General features: G+C 37.6%; 1 protein-coding gene across 1 annotated transcript in view; it reads left to right on the top strand.

Annotated features, from left to right (window-relative positions):
- The window catches only part of LOC139685654 (brefeldin A-inhibited guanine nucleotide-exchange protein 3), a 98,327-nt gene that overhangs the window by 4,989 nt on the left and 77,787 nt on the right, over nucleotides 1-15,551 (top strand). Inside the window, exons 6-10 of the mRNA XM_071582614.1 lie at nucleotides 42-180; nucleotides 6,449-6,724; nucleotides 6,816-6,948; nucleotides 13,770-13,867; nucleotides 14,765-14,949. Coding sequence (XP_071438715.1) covers nucleotides 42-180; nucleotides 6,449-6,724; nucleotides 6,816-6,948; nucleotides 13,770-13,867; nucleotides 14,765-14,949 — 831 coding nt within the window. The remainder of the gene's footprint in view (nucleotides 1-41; nucleotides 181-6,448; nucleotides 6,725-6,815; nucleotides 6,949-13,769; nucleotides 13,868-14,764; nucleotides 14,950-15,551) is intronic.

Genomic DNA, 15,551 nt, shown 5'->3' with positions numbered 1-15,551 from the left:
TGCTTGGAGCTCTGAGTTTTCATTTTAATGTTTTATTTCAGAGGAAGAATCTCAGGAATTAGAGAGAAGTTGGAGAAACAATGGGAAACCATCTGATAGAAATTTAATTGGGGCTTCTTGCTTTAATGAAGCCATACCGATTCTCCAGTTCATATGCAGCAGATTAGAAGAAGTTCAGACGTAAGTTGAAAAATTCTGTGATTCTCTACTAGCTCTGTTTCTGCCATACTCCATTGTTATTAATAATAATTATTATAATTTGGCCTGTTCGATTAGAATCACGCAATTTATTGTTTCAATTTCAATTTTTGGGGTACCTTATTTTTAAACCCCAATACAATTTCGTTTATGTTTACGAAATACAATGGTGCGGGGGCTAACGTACTGGCTTCCCACCGTGAGGGCGCGGGTTCAAATCCCGGCGGTGTTGAATATTTTTCAGAGGTATCTCGATCCCTACTTGAGGTGCTTTGTGGAGGGCACTTTGAGCGAGTACGCCGTCCGTCGGATGGGACGTTAAACTGCGGACCCCTTGGCGCCTTTCGTAAAGAGTAGGCTAATGCCGACGCCGGGTTTCTCTCCACCCTTCATCCTTTCCTGTCCATCCCCTATGGCGCAAATGACCTTAGCTGTCGGTCGCCTCCCCTCAAAACTACTACTACTACTACGAAATACAAAATATGAGTTACATGGCATTCCTTTCTGTAACTCTCCCCATTCTTACTTTATCTTTTGTTGATAAATCTATTCACTATTTTCTAAATCGATTCCTCGTGCAGATATTTCCCAATTTGTTGGGCGTTATGCAAATATCCAAAGATAGCTTCCAGTTCGCGTCTTTCCTTGGCATAAATTAGGCAATAAAGGACTGTGTATTGCCATATCTTCCTCTATTATGCATTCACACGTCCCCTCCTTTTTTCCCTATTTTCTTGAGCTTTGATCTTAACTCCCCGTGTCCTGTTAACATTTGCATAATTTCTTTGTAAGTTTTAAAGTTGATCTTCATTCATTCCTTCACGCTAGGTAAATATTGTCTGGTTGTTTTCCCCTTTCCTAAATTTTCCCATTCCCGATCCCATTTATCCAGTAAATGCACTCTTATAACCTTCTTGTTCCTGCTCCATTTCTCAGTTGGAGACAAAGTTACATCTCGTAGAGTAGCCTCTGCCATCTGCTTCATTTGTGACTTAATTCTTCTTTCCTCTATTGAGAGCGTCATCAGGTGTATCCCAGTTATTATTTGTAGAGCTTCATTATAGACCATATTGTAGCTCCCAGATATTGCAATTAGGCAAGATCTTTGGGCCTCCTCCAGTTTTCTCCAGATTCTGCTGTAATTTAACCTCTCTCCCCATACCTCACAGCCATTTGCCATTATTGGGATGGTGGCTCCATTGTATATAGTTAAGAGGCTATTTGTGGTGATGCCAAATCTGTTTCTGCACGGCCTTCTTAAGTAGTTAAATATTTTCTTGACCTTGCCTGCTGCATAATTTTCGTGTTCTTGGAATGTTAGTCTGTCGTCGAATTCAATGCCCAGGTATCTGAATGTGGAGGATCTTTTGATGTTTTGACCATAGATTTTCAAAGTTGGGTTTCGTGACAATTTTTTCCTGAACATGACGTCCTTGGTCTTATTAACAGAAATTTTTAATTTCACTTTCACACTCCATGACTCCACTATATGGCAACATTCCTTTGCGATGTTTTCTATTTCTCTCCTGGAATTTGCAGGCATTGTGATCACAACGTCATCAGCGTAGGCTGTCCATCTGTAGTTTCCAGGAAGGGATTGATTCAGCAAGCCATTCATGGCAATGCTCCATAGAAAAGGACCGAGTATGGATCCCTGTGGTACCCCTTTTGTAATGTTCTTTTCGACTTCCAGATTATTTAGTTGTGTTTTGGTTGTTCTATTCAAGAAGTGATTTTCAATAAGTTCTACTATTGGTCCCAGGATTTTATTACTTTTGAGCTGGTTTATGCAATGGGGCCACCATACGGAATTGAATGCTGCTTCGTAATCTATGAATAAGGCCTCCTTATACCTATATTTAGGATTTTTGATTTCTTGCAGCAGTTTCATTGCTATGGTGGATCCGCCTCTTCGGAATCCAAATTAGGTTTTGCGAAGTAGATCCTGCTCACCAACTGCTTCTTCAATTTTCATTTTGATGATTCTTTCGAACATTTTCCCCATTTCAGGTAGTAGTGTTATGGGTCTGTATGCCTTAGGATCAGAGGGGTCTTTTTCTTTAGATTTCAAGATGGTGCATAGGACACCCTTTTTCATTGCCGCAGGGAAGTATTTGTTTCTGCAACAGCCCTGTTGCAATCTACTTTAATAGTTGAGGATAATCGGCTTGGCTGCTTTGATCAATTCAGCATTTGTGCCATCAATGCCTGGGGCCTTTTTCATTGTCATCTCTTTAATCGTGGTTCTAACTTCCTCATCGGTGATGTCTATCTCCGTACTTTGCAGGGAAGGGAGTTTAGCTTCACTCCTAATTACTTTTTGTTCTTCAGTTTCACTTTCTGCTGTGTCATCCGGTACTAGTGTGTTGATGATGTTGGAAATGGTTTCATCCAGGAATAGAAGCTCCCCTATGGCATTGGTCTTAGCTGAGTATGTTGGTGGGATTTTAAATTTTTCTCTGCCCATTTTATATATTAACCCCCAGGGGTTTTCCTCAATATTTGACCTTGATAATTTATCCCAGCTTTTTTCTTTGCTTTTTTGCACTTGTTGTTGATAGTTCTCCTCTGACTCAAAGTATCTTCTTTTGTTGATGCTACATTCTTCATAGCTAAGGCTTCTACAATTCATCTTAAGCATATGAAGTTTCTCATTCCACCATACTGTTTCGTTTCGTCGTGTTCTGGTCGGAGGGTCGAGGCTAGAGCAGAACCTTGCATCACCTCTAAGTAAGTACCTTGCAGTAAGTGATCTAACTTGAGCATCAATGTTGTTATTTCTTGGATCCCATGGCAACAATTCACATTTGTACCAGGTGTTCTTTGATAATATCTCCATAAATTTGCTCCAGTTTGCAGTACCGGTATTAAATCTTTGTTTATGATAGTTGTCATTTTCTGTAGTTATGCCAATCTGGTATGTGACTAATCTGTGATCGCTGATGGATAGTTCGGCATGAACTTCCCATCTGTACACCTCTCATATTGATGCCGAGTTACTGATGGTTAGGTCTGTATTTGAGCAGCCCATTGTCGAACTGAATGTCTACGGTTGCCCTGGTTCGTTTAATATACACAGATCTTTGGATGCTATTAAGTCCTCCAATGCCTTGGTCATTGGTTTCCTTACTGAACCAAATTTCGTTCTTTGAGTTAGTCTATTGCGACTTATATCCTTTCATTTTGATTTTCTGTATCAAGCTCTTTAATTCTGTAATGTACTCTTGGATGTCCTCCGATGGTGGCATATATCCAGAAATCAGTATCAGTGGTTTCCTATCAGCCCAAATTCCTGCAGCTGTGCAGTGGTTTGTTGTACAGTGCTCAAAACTCAAGAAATCATAATTTTTGTTGAAGACCATGATGCTTGCAAAGAATTTTTCTTTGGCATTTGCTGGTGTAATGCGTGTTTGCACTCCAAATCCCGGGATTTTCCATTTGCTTTCATAACTGTTGCTGTACACATATGGTTCCTGCGTCAATATAATATCTAGCCCAAGATCCGTTGCAATTTTTCTCAATTCATTAGTAGCACTCATTAATATTAACCTTTGCCCATTGAAGATTGATTTGCCCTATTTTTATGATATGGTTTTTAGCCCCAATAATCGATTAGCTCTACGATTCGTTTTAGTGCCTTCTTTAGACAAGGGCATTTCTTGTCACTGGCTTTGTGGCTACAATCTTTTATGTCTGCTTTCTTGCAATTCATACAGCTGGGTGGTTTTTCTAAAGAGTCGCATTTCCTGGAATCATGGCTTCCAGAGCAATGGTCGCAAACATCCTGGTCTGCATAGCACTTTTTGGCAGTGTGCCCGAGCTTTTGGCACTTGAAGCACCTCATTGCTACAATGAAGTCCTTCACTCCATATGAGCTATACTCAATGAAAGCTCTTTCTCTATTTAGCAACTTTTTTCTGCTATAGGGATCTACCTCACCCAGTTTGCTGTTTGTTTGCCTCTTTCCTAAATTTAAACAATGCTTTCATGTGGCTACCTGCAGATAGGTCATTTTGGTTCCTCAAAGCTTCTTCAAGATCCTCTGGTGTTATACCTGATTTAACTGCATATAATTCCATTCTAGGGAGAACTTAACTGGTGTCCTTATCAGTAGGTTATTATCAGCAAATCCTTTGCAATTCTTCAGTTTCTCTTCGATATCTTCATTTTTGGACTCAATTTTTATAGCTTTGTCCTTCGTCCTAGTGATTCCTTTGATTTTAATACCATGCTTTTCAGGGTTTAATATTTTTAGTACCTTCATCTTTGTGTCGTCACTTGTTTCTTCCTCTGCTCCTTCCCCTGGGGTTTTTACTACAGTGTATGTTTTGTTTGCCTTTTTGCTTCCTATTGGAGACGTCTCGCTCATGTACTCATTCCTTTGAATCAATATGGGTAGCACTAGAAAGTGGATTATACCATCCATTGGATGGGACGTGAAATTGTGAGCCCCTTATTATTAAGAACAGTCTGATGCTGACTCTGGGTTTCTTTTCACCCTTCTCCCATTTCGTGAACATCCTCTCTCTGCTAATTTACCCACTCCTTCTTAGTGGCACAAATGACCTCAGCTGTCAGTTGTCTTCCTTCTAATGACTTCTAAGTTATGGCTTGATAGCCAATGGAGAGTGTGGATTTGCTGAGATTTAATGGTAATTAAAGACAGTTTATTTTGTACCGTGGAGTTTGGGTACTTGCCCTTTTTGGAATTAATTATAAGTCAATCATTTATATAGAATGGTAAAAACATAACTTAGTTGGAGGCGACACAAATAGTCCTTTGCTCATAGGATAAAGCTTGTAATGTCTGCCCTGAAACCCAGCTTTAAACTAGTATGCATATGACATTGATACTTGCTCCTTTGAAAAAATGAGTGAGAACCATCGGCACACCACTCAGGTTATGCATTTGCCTTAATCCTCTATGTTCCTCCCATTTGTAGGTTCTGCTCTCCTCTGGTATTACTATAAATTCACCCCCTATTTCTCTAATAATATGTGCTCTACTTTTCTAAGTGTATCTAATTTTTCCTAGCATGGTTTCTTTGGCTTCCCCTCCAAGTTCTGCTGTAATTTCCCCATTGATTTCATCCATTTCAGGTTGTTTTTTTTTCTGTAGTCTTTTACCTCCCAATAAAGTATTTAGCAAATGATAAATTTTTTTGCTAATTTTCTTTCTTACAGCATATTCATTCAGCTAAGTCATATAGCGTGCCCATACGCTGTATATACCTCCTACTGCTGAGGTATGGGTGAGTGGTATGCTTGCTATCGAGGTGCATAGCAGAAGGGAAATTAGCTGCTTTAGACTATTGAAAGGCCTGGGTATTACTGGTCTTTGGTGCTTTTGTAATGACAGTAAAATTGAGCAAAAATGGACTAACTTATTTAAGTTAAAAAATGGCTTTAGATGAAGGATGGGTGGTGGCATTGGTTGTATAAGAATGAACCATCAAGAGATGGACATGGCAGCGTTAACTGAAGGTTGGTATCTGGAATGAAGAACAATTAATCAATGAATAGATTGTCAGGTAAATTGATGTCCTGTGTAGATGTGAAAGGAAACACAAGGGTTGTGTTATTATTGAAATTGATGGGACTGATTGTATCCTGTTTCCTTTCATGTTGGGCTCATATGAAAGTTGGTATCAGAGAGTTATAATGGTATGATATGATATCAAAGAGTTATAATTGCAGCTTGTCATGTACCACTGAAGGAGAAGACTGAAAAGTATGACAGTCGATTTTGAGAGACCATTTGAATAAGTGTGTCCCAGGAGAAGAATATCTTATTGGGCAACCAATGTCCAAACCAAATACCTCTCCCAATAGGGCACTATTGGGAGACATTAGTTTTTGGGTTGATGTCATAAGGTGTGCCTTGGAAAAATATTTTAGGGCCGTTTGAGCAACCAAAAGTGAATGATGTTGGTGAAAATTTGTTAAGTGTGTGCACGGAAAATGATTCTTGGTCTCTAATTCATCATGTGAGGATAAATTTAGTCATTTATATGAATGAAGAAGGGGTGATTTTAAGAGCAGAAATTATTTATTTCCACCAACATGGATAATCATATATTCATAAAGTTTTCTTTTCCCCTAAGTTAGATATTTTAAATTACATGAAGTGGAAAATATGCTCAAAATGAAACTTTAAAATGGGTTTAAAAGGATGATGTTTTATTAATTATGTAAAGCTTTCACAAACTTTTTGTATTGTCTCTTAACATTTACTCTTTCTAACACACAGTGAGCCTACAGGAAGATCTGGCAACAGTGTAGCATTCCTCCTGGAATGTCTTCACACATTGATTTCAAGCCTTCCTCAATGGATTCACACTAATAAACATTTTACGATGTTCCTGTGGCAAAAGTTTTGCCCCCTTTTAATTGCATTTTTGGGATCACCAAAAGTAGACAAAAATATTGTCTCAGGAAGCAAGTTGGAGGAAGAAATGGGAAGAGGATCCGGCTGCCTAGCCTCAGCTCCTAGTTTTAATAGTAATGAAGCTAAAACTGTTTACAGGTAATTTTCCTCTGATTACAGAATCAAGATTTGAGAAGAAACGTAATATTCATGAGAGTGGTCCATAATGCTAATTTAATCTGAATTTCAGCATTGGGACACAACTTGTTCGATTGGTTGGTCGTGTTGGATCCCTGAGGCCAGTATTAGAGTCATTTTTCCATCGAATGCTCCTGTATCCACCTGCAAGACATAGGTTGGAGGCACTGAAAGCATTAAAAGAGGTATGTGTCCAAATGAGCAGATTTGGTGTATTTAAATATTTTATGCCTCAGAGTTCTGCAGAGGGCTTGTTAGATAGTCTTGGTCATGTCTCTTTTCTTTTACCTTGTTTCCTTTGACAGCGACAGAGCTCTTCCTTCGCTATCCTAATTATTCCTCAATCATCCCCTCGATATAATCTTTATTTTGCATATCCCTAATAATCCTGGAATAGTTAATGGTAATATTCAGGTGTAGCTTCATTCTATAAGAAAAAGGTGGATTTGTTTTCACTGCCAAAGAACTGGAATTTAATATGGCATTTAAAAATATTTAGATAGGCTTATAGGACCCTCCGTGTTTAAACCCTCTTCATCACATGCCATGGTTGTTATGTACTTTTTTGTATTCTTGGAAAAATTTTGGTGATCAGTATTCACTATATATAAGTTCCAAGGCTACTTTCAAACACTTAACGTAGCACTTGTATATATTCCTCATCCTCATAAATTTTTTCCGTCAAATTATTTTATATTTTGAAACTTGGAGGGAGACACAATCAGTGAATTATATTATATCATTGCTGAAGTGGTCAACTGGGTAGCTAACGGTTAAACATTGAACTTTTGAATCAGGAAAAGAAGGAAATGTTGAAGAATTTTCAAAAATAATGGAAAAAGCTTACATTTTAAACAGTTGTAAAAATTTGTACCATGTTAATGATTGAAAACCATGCGAACTCTCCATTAATTAGTGAACAAATGATTGATGTAGTCATAAATTGTAGTAATTTCAATGGATATGGTCTTATTAAAGCTGACTAATTCTCAAGACTGGAAGAGTTCACATCAGATACTTCCCACTTCCTAGAAAACATTTAAAGCTGATTATTGTCATGAGATAAGCTGTCACATAAGTTGAAAATAGTCCACATTACTCCCAAAGTGTCTCTTGTGTCTCCTGTTTAAGTATCCACAGAGTTACTATTCTGATTAACTGTTACATGGTAGTACACCAAGACTGAACTGTAATTAGAGTTGAGTAATAAACTAACACAGAAAACTAATAGGACAAAAGAAGCATCATGGAGGAGGCTTTGAAAGGATATGAAGAATCTATGGAGGCCCAATGAAATGGGTGCGCTATAAAGGGAGGAGAAAGCACTATTAGGAAATAAGAAGGGAAAATCCATGTTAAAAATATCAAACATAAGTCAGGAAAGCTACTAATTAAACAAGAAAAGATTCAAGAAAGATGGGATGAATATATAGAGGAACAACAAGGGTAGGCTGAAAAGTAATGTACCCGTGCTTGTAGAGCACCAACAAAAATAAATAGCAAGACTGGGAAAAAATTATATTGAAGTACAATTCTTAAGTTTCAAAATCATGTATTTATTTTTCAACATAGTTACCATTAAGGCTAACATATTTCTTCCAATGTGTAACAAGTTTTTCATACCATCACTGAAAAACTCTTCTGACTTTTCTTGAATCCAGGACTTGACAGCTGCCTTCACCTCATTGTCTGAAGTTTAATGATTACCTTGAGGTCTCTCTTGAGTCGAGGAAAAAAATAAAAATTGCAAGGTGCAAAATCTGGAGAATATGGAGGGTGTGGAATCGGTTCAAATTTCATGTTTCGCAGAGCCTCTCCAGTTGCATGTGAGGCGTGTGGACAAGTGTTGTCACGTTGCAAGATTATTTGTGCCAGGCTGCCTTTAATCAAACAAACTCGGCATCAAAGGTGTTTTAGAGTCTGTATATACTGAGGAGAACTTACCGTTTGTTGCCCCTCATTCCAGAAAATCGGCCTCATAAACTCGGCGAGCATCCCAAAACACGGTCAAATAAAGTTTCATGAAAAATTATGGCTTTTCCAGGCTCGCAACCACAAAATTTTACTACCCATCAATTTACAGTAGACCTATCAACAGCATCGTCACCATAAACAGCCTTTAAACAATGATGAATCTCAGTAGGAGTCAAATTTTTAGCCGTTAAAAATTCGATAACAGCATGCTGTTTAACTTGCGTTAACATAGCAGGAGAACATGTCTCCATACTTCCGCTTCTCAAAATACACTGGATGAACGCAATGACCTCAAACCTGTGCATGAGTATTGAGGGGGACTGTTCCTTCCACGTGCCACCTGGCTTGGTTCTGAAGTTCATTTTGTTCACACTCTACAAGCATGTGTGCATTACTTTTCAACCTACCCTCGTATATGGTAAAGAAATTATGCCAAAAATTTTAGGCATGGAGAATATTATGGGGATCACGATGCTATGGTGGCTAACTTACAGGCTTCCCACCGAGAGGGCCCGGGTTCAAATCCTGGAGACAACAAATTTTTTTCAGTGGTACCCTGATCCCTACTTGAGGTGCTTCGTGGAGAGCACTTTTGAGTGATTATGACGTCTGTCGGATGGGGCGATAAACTGCGGACCCCTTGGTGCCTTTTGACAGGAGTAGGCTAATTCCGATGCTGGGTTTCTCTTCACCCTTCCTTTCTCATTCATCCTAAATGGCGCAAATGACCTCAACCCTCGGTTGCCTCCCCGAAAAACTACTGTAGAGAATATTGTGTAGATGAGGATTGCCTAGGTCCAGGCGTACTGGATGGCAAGATAGAAAGAGCATTAAGGGAAATGAAATCAAGTAACTTTTACAGTGGTTTATGCCTTAAGAACCTGATCTCTCACACTAAAGACAAAGTCCCCAAAAACGAGAGGAGTGGAGTTTATGAGTTAAAGTGCTTAGAATGTAGCGCAAAGTACGAAGGTCATCCGGAAAGTAGTACCCGTTCGTGAAATAAAGACACAAAAGTAAATATTAACAAACATAAAAAATTTTATTTGAAAGAGGATACTTTAAACTACTTCTCAACATAATCTCCAAGCAAATTAAGGCATTTGTCATAACGTGTGACAAGTTTCTGTATTCCTGCTGCATAGTCCTTCGCCGCCAGCTCATTGAGATACGCGAGGGACCCATCTTGCACAAATTTTTGCATAATGCAGATGGTGTTTAACAATTTCATGAACAATTGTTCGAGAAACATTGGGAAAATGCTCACAGATGTCATCAATTGTGACGCGCCGATCGTTCCTCACGAATTCGTCAACTGAGCTCACCAGTTGGTCTGTAATGACAGACGGTCTCCCCGAACGCTCATCGTCGTGTGTGTTCCCCCTCCCCATGTTGAAGTTGCGACACCACCGCCGAACAGACGACTCGTCCATTACATTGTCTCCATACACCTCCTTTAATTGGCGATGAATATCACATGGGCGAACGTTTCTTGCATTGAGGAATTTAATCACTGCCCTCACTTCACAACTGGCGGCGTTCTCAATTTTTTTAAACATTGTAAACAATCACAGAAACAACACAGGCAATGCTAGCGTCACGCAACTTGGCTCAGAGAAGGCAGACAAGCCACTGAAGCTATCTGACCTCGTCCAGCGGCTACTCGCGTCGTCAGCACTTCATGCGGCACGAACGGGTACTACTTTCCGGATTACCCTCGTATATTGGGCAAACAGGATGGAAATTTAAAGAAATAATTAAAGAATACCAAATGTGTGTAAAAAATAAGAACATAACATCCCTCTTTGCAAAGCACCTCATCGAAAGTGACCACAAAAGTGACTTTGTAACAAAAATTATTTATTTTGAAAATAAAGGTCAAAGGCTCGATGCTCTGGAGTAGTTAGAAATTTTGAAATGTGTCCGTTGGAAAGATGAACTTCCCAATGGAATTTTGTATCCCACCCACTCCCCATTCCTAGACCTACCACTCTTCTAAGTCAAAGATGTAATTCTCTTTTCTTCCCAGCAATATTGTAACCTTTTACTCCTCCAACCTCCCTCTCTGACCAATCCCCCTCCCTCGATCAGAAGGTATATATAGCCAGTGTGCTTAAGTGTGTGGAATTACAAAGTAAATTATTTCATTTCAATATGTTATGCAAATTCCATAAAGTTACGCCTGAGACAACAAATTTTACCTATAGGATGATCAATTTAGGTTACAAAATGGGATAGGCATGTATGGTGCTCCATCAGAAGGCGTTCTTCAAGTGAATTTGGTAGAATTAATTACTATATTATAGAAGATAGGAGTAGATTGGAGGGATGGGTGGCTTATCATCATACAACGTGTCGATGTCTCAGATTGCTTGGGTACAAATGACAAATGGTGTGTCAGTATGGTCAGTGCTAGGTAGTGGAATAAAACAATGTCGCTTGTTATCATCTATTCTTTTCAATATTTATGTGGAGGTAATGTAAATAAGGGTATAGGGAAGGCTGGAGGCAGTAGTGAAAGTTGGAGATCGCATAAAATTAGTTGGACTTTCAGATGATTAAGTTTTAGTTGGGCCTATCGGCCAAGGGTTTACAATCTTTGTTGGTTGAATTTGAAAATCAATATTATAGGCATGGAAGAAAAATAGTTTTAGGCAAAGAAGCTTTCATGGAAGGAGAGAATTGATGATAGCACTGCTGAGTGACCATGTTAAGAAAATATTAGTGAAAACTTTGATATGGAGTGTGGTTTTGTACTATGCAGTAACTTGGTCATTAAAGCAAGAGGATAGGCATAGGTTGGATACTTTTGAAATGTAGGTGTGAAGGATGGAAAAGGGCACAATGATAACCAATGGGCAGAAAGGATAAAATGAAGAAGACCGTTGTGGGGGAGGAGAGAGAATTATTGGGAGAAATCCAAAGGTGGTAGGAAAGGTGGGTAAAGAAAATTTTGATAGGTGAGATATTGTTGACGACTGTGATAGAGGGGAGAATATTCGGCTAGTGAGAAGGCTAGGGGAGGAAAAGGACAGGCATGTTGAATCGAACGAGGGGAGTTGGAATGCATGCAGAATTGAAAAGGGGTTTACTCTAATGTGAGGTCAGTTTACGTGTAGGGGTGAGGCTAAGAAATGTTGGGGTGTTAAGAGTGTGTCCATCCAGACCTGCCGCATAAACTTGTAGTTAACACATTTAGCATAACTGTAATAATGGAAGCATATAATGATAAAACAATTTTTAGTAGTTTTTATGGGAAGTGATCAGCAGCTAAGGTCATTTGCACTATTGAGGATTGATGAGAAAGGAAGGGTGGAGAAGAAACCCGGCATCGACATTAGTCTTCTCTTGTTGAAAGGTGCCAAGGGGCACAGTTTAACATCCCATCTGTCGGATGTCAATCTCACTCAAAGTGCTCTCCACAAAGCACCTCAAGCAGGGATTAGGGAACAACTGAAAAAAATTTGTTGTCTCCAAGATTTGAACCCGGGCCTTCTCTGTGGGAAGCCTGTACGTTAGCCACCACACCATCCTGATCCCCTACAACAATTTCAATGAAACAATTAATGAAAGCATTTAGAATGAGAAAAATGTTAATGATTAACACCAGTGCTCATCTTTCATTATGTTTTCATGGCTTTGAAGTTAGCTTACCTTGCTCTTCAGAGCTTATAATGTTAAGTAGAGAGACAGTATTCTCTGATGAAACTGAAGTTGCTAAATATGTGGTATATTTTGGAGTCTTTTGCATAACAGGAAAGGTATTTTTGCTTTTCATCCCCAGTTTAATAAGATAAGATTTTATTTCTAAGGAAGTCATAGTAAAGATAAAAATTCATTTTGTTTGAGAATTATCTCACAGTATTGGGGCACATATGGTGCATTCCTTGCTCCTTCTTTATGAGCACACATTAATTCATTGATAGTGCCAGAACCGTCCTATCCTTTTGATTTGATTATTCCTTAACTTGCTCTGTTGATGAAGAAAATTCTTAGTTTATTGAATTCGACTCAGCACAAACTTCCCTACTTAATTTTTTACTCATGTCTTAATTGATCTCCGCTGAAAATGCAGCTTTTTGAATCTCTGGAGTGGCAAATTTGCTGTTACTGTTTTAACGCTCTATATTGAACTTAAACTATGATGTCCTCCATTGTTTTGATGAGGATTTATTTTCTTTAACTTCTAGTACATATAACAAAACTATTGGTACCATAAATATTACTTAAAAATTAACTACCAATCAAACTATTTTTATAGCTGATACATCCCCACTGAAAAACTATTGACATCCTGGAAAAGCTATCAAAAGTGTAAACTATTAATAATAATTGGCCATTCCTTACAACTATGCCAGGCATTTAAGTCACCATATTTGATTTCAGAAGAGACATTTTGTTTAAAAAAAAATGCCTCAAAAATCACCCCCACCCTGCACTCATAGTGCAGGCAGATCTTATGCAGGCTATTATTATCCCTTTTGCTTGCTGCTGTTTGCTCTTTTACTCCAGGTGCTACCTTGCCTCATCTCAAAAGATAAATAATTACTTATGTGTTGTTGATTTCATCATATTACCAGTGGATAGAATGAGTAGCAAATGAAGTCTTTTATTAAAAAAGTGCCAACTGTAAATTTCTTCCAGAGTGTGCCCATCTGAAATAGAATGTTTTATATGCATGTGCATCTTATATCCTATCAAATATGGTATACATTAATTATCAATTGATTATTTGAAAGGAAATCAAAATATATCTTATTATTTTAATAAGGAATTAATTTTCCATAGTACAGTCAGTTTGCATTAGATACTTCTTTGATCATTCTAGCCTGAATGGTATTTTTAATGGAATTGTTTTACTGTATTGATTTAAGTTTATACTTTTTACAGTCCATAAACAGCCTTAGTTTTTTGTTATAGAGTATAAAAAAGGAAGTAATAACACATGCAACTGAAATGACTGAATATGAAACATATTGTAGAAATTGCAGATTGATAATCAAATTGATATCATTTCATATTTTTTATTCAGCTACTCAGGAGCCCAAGTCGGATTGTAGATTTGGCTGGCCCAATACTTGTGGAGAGTGAAAAAGGATCTCAGCAAAGTGACATGGCTTTAATGAGGCTGTGGGTATAACTTTTTTCTAGATTTCTAAATTTATTTTAAATTTATACTGTGAAGTAGTATTAACGAATATTGATAAAATATCCCTTTGGTTAAGCTGTAAACATCCAGTTTGTAGCAACCTGCCCCTTTACTTGTTCCCTAAATTTTTAAAGAAATTGAGTAATTCTTGATTTTACTGACTGATTGGTCAGCCTGTTGATGTGAAAATTAGAATGCACCTAATTGACATCTTTAGTTATATACAATGATGAAATATACATATCTATTGGTATGGATAGTGTGGTAAATCATGTTAAGCCTGTTGATAGTGTTGATATTAATCAAAACATGCTGTAGTTGTAGATATACTTTTTTATTATGTTATCCTTTTGATATTATTGGGATATTGTATGAGAATCATAGCTAATACAAACTATTTCCTTCAGATGTTGGAAGATTGATTTCATTGAAATATGTAAGTGTTGCATCTACTCCACATTTGTTGAAGTTTAATCAATGATTTAGAGGTGTAAATTCTTAATCTCTTATTGTAAAGTAATTAAAATCTAATGTAGGTAATAATTTAAAGATTTGTTCTAAGAATTTCAGCTTACAAGTTATAGTTTGTTTGTTTGGGGTGTTTTCGGGTTCAGGCTTTTAATGAATTATTACATTGGCGATTGCCATGTTATTTGCATCAATTAATGCCATGTTTTCTGCATCAGCATTTTTTTTTCTTTTTAGATTTTTCATTGTTAATGTTAAATCTTTGCAACTTCTTTTCTCCATTTCTGATGATGATGCAATTATTTTTATAAGTATTTTTCTCTTTTTTTGTCATGAAGTGGGCTTTAAAAAATAACTTTGTGGCTGAAGCATTGCTTTCTTTTCCCTTACTGCTGAATGCCTTATTTTAGAGTAATGGATTCCATTGAAGAATGCAGTAAATGTCAGGATTATCAGATATGTAATGCCAGTGTGGAGTGTATCGTAGCCATGCTGGGATCTCTTGAAGAGCTTTGCACTGGGAAAGGTATTACTCACGAGTACATGGAAAAAATACATGCATTGTATGCAGAACTAACAGACTGTGATTATCAAGGTAAGAGAAAAGAATGCTATGTATTACAATTATAACCTGTTTTCTTATAGGCTTAATTATTATGAAATTAATTATTGTGAATAGATTTTGTTGTAGTGTGCTAATGGACCAGATCATTTGAGTTCTGTCCTATTGGGTCAAAATAAATTTCATAATATAGGAATGTTTAAGACTGTATGAGAAACCCAGTAAAATTTCAGGGATCTTCTGTTAAAAACATCTGAAGATATTAGTTCAAACATACACCTTAGTATTTTGAAGTGGTGATACTCCAATACTTTTGCATACATAAAATTAAAACTCAAGAGCTCTCCATATTCCCACCACTAACCCTTAAATATTTCTTCTCCATGCCTGGAATTTTGGTGGATAACATGCTGGTGAACCATTTACGAGGGCGATTAGAAAAGTAAGGTCTCATATTTTTTTTCATGAAAAATCAAATTTATTCTCAACTTTGCGTGCATCGTTGGAAAGGTTGGAAAGCATTTAGCTATTTTTCTACGTAGTCGCCTTGACGATCAATCACTTTTTGCATCCTTGTAAGCAGCTTTTTAATACTGGCGTCATACCTTTCTCCCGCCGCGTTGCGAAGCCAACTG

This window comes from Hetaerina americana, unplaced genomic scaffold (assembly GCF_022747635.1).
Source record: "Hetaerina americana unplaced genomic scaffold, ioHetAmer1.1.p SCAF_12, whole genome shotgun sequence".
Taxonomy (NCBI): domain Eukaryota; kingdom Metazoa; phylum Arthropoda; class Insecta; order Odonata; family Calopterygidae; genus Hetaerina; species Hetaerina americana.
The sequence above is the reverse complement of the archived record's forward strand: the minus strand, read 5'-3'. Positions and strand labels throughout refer to the sequence as shown.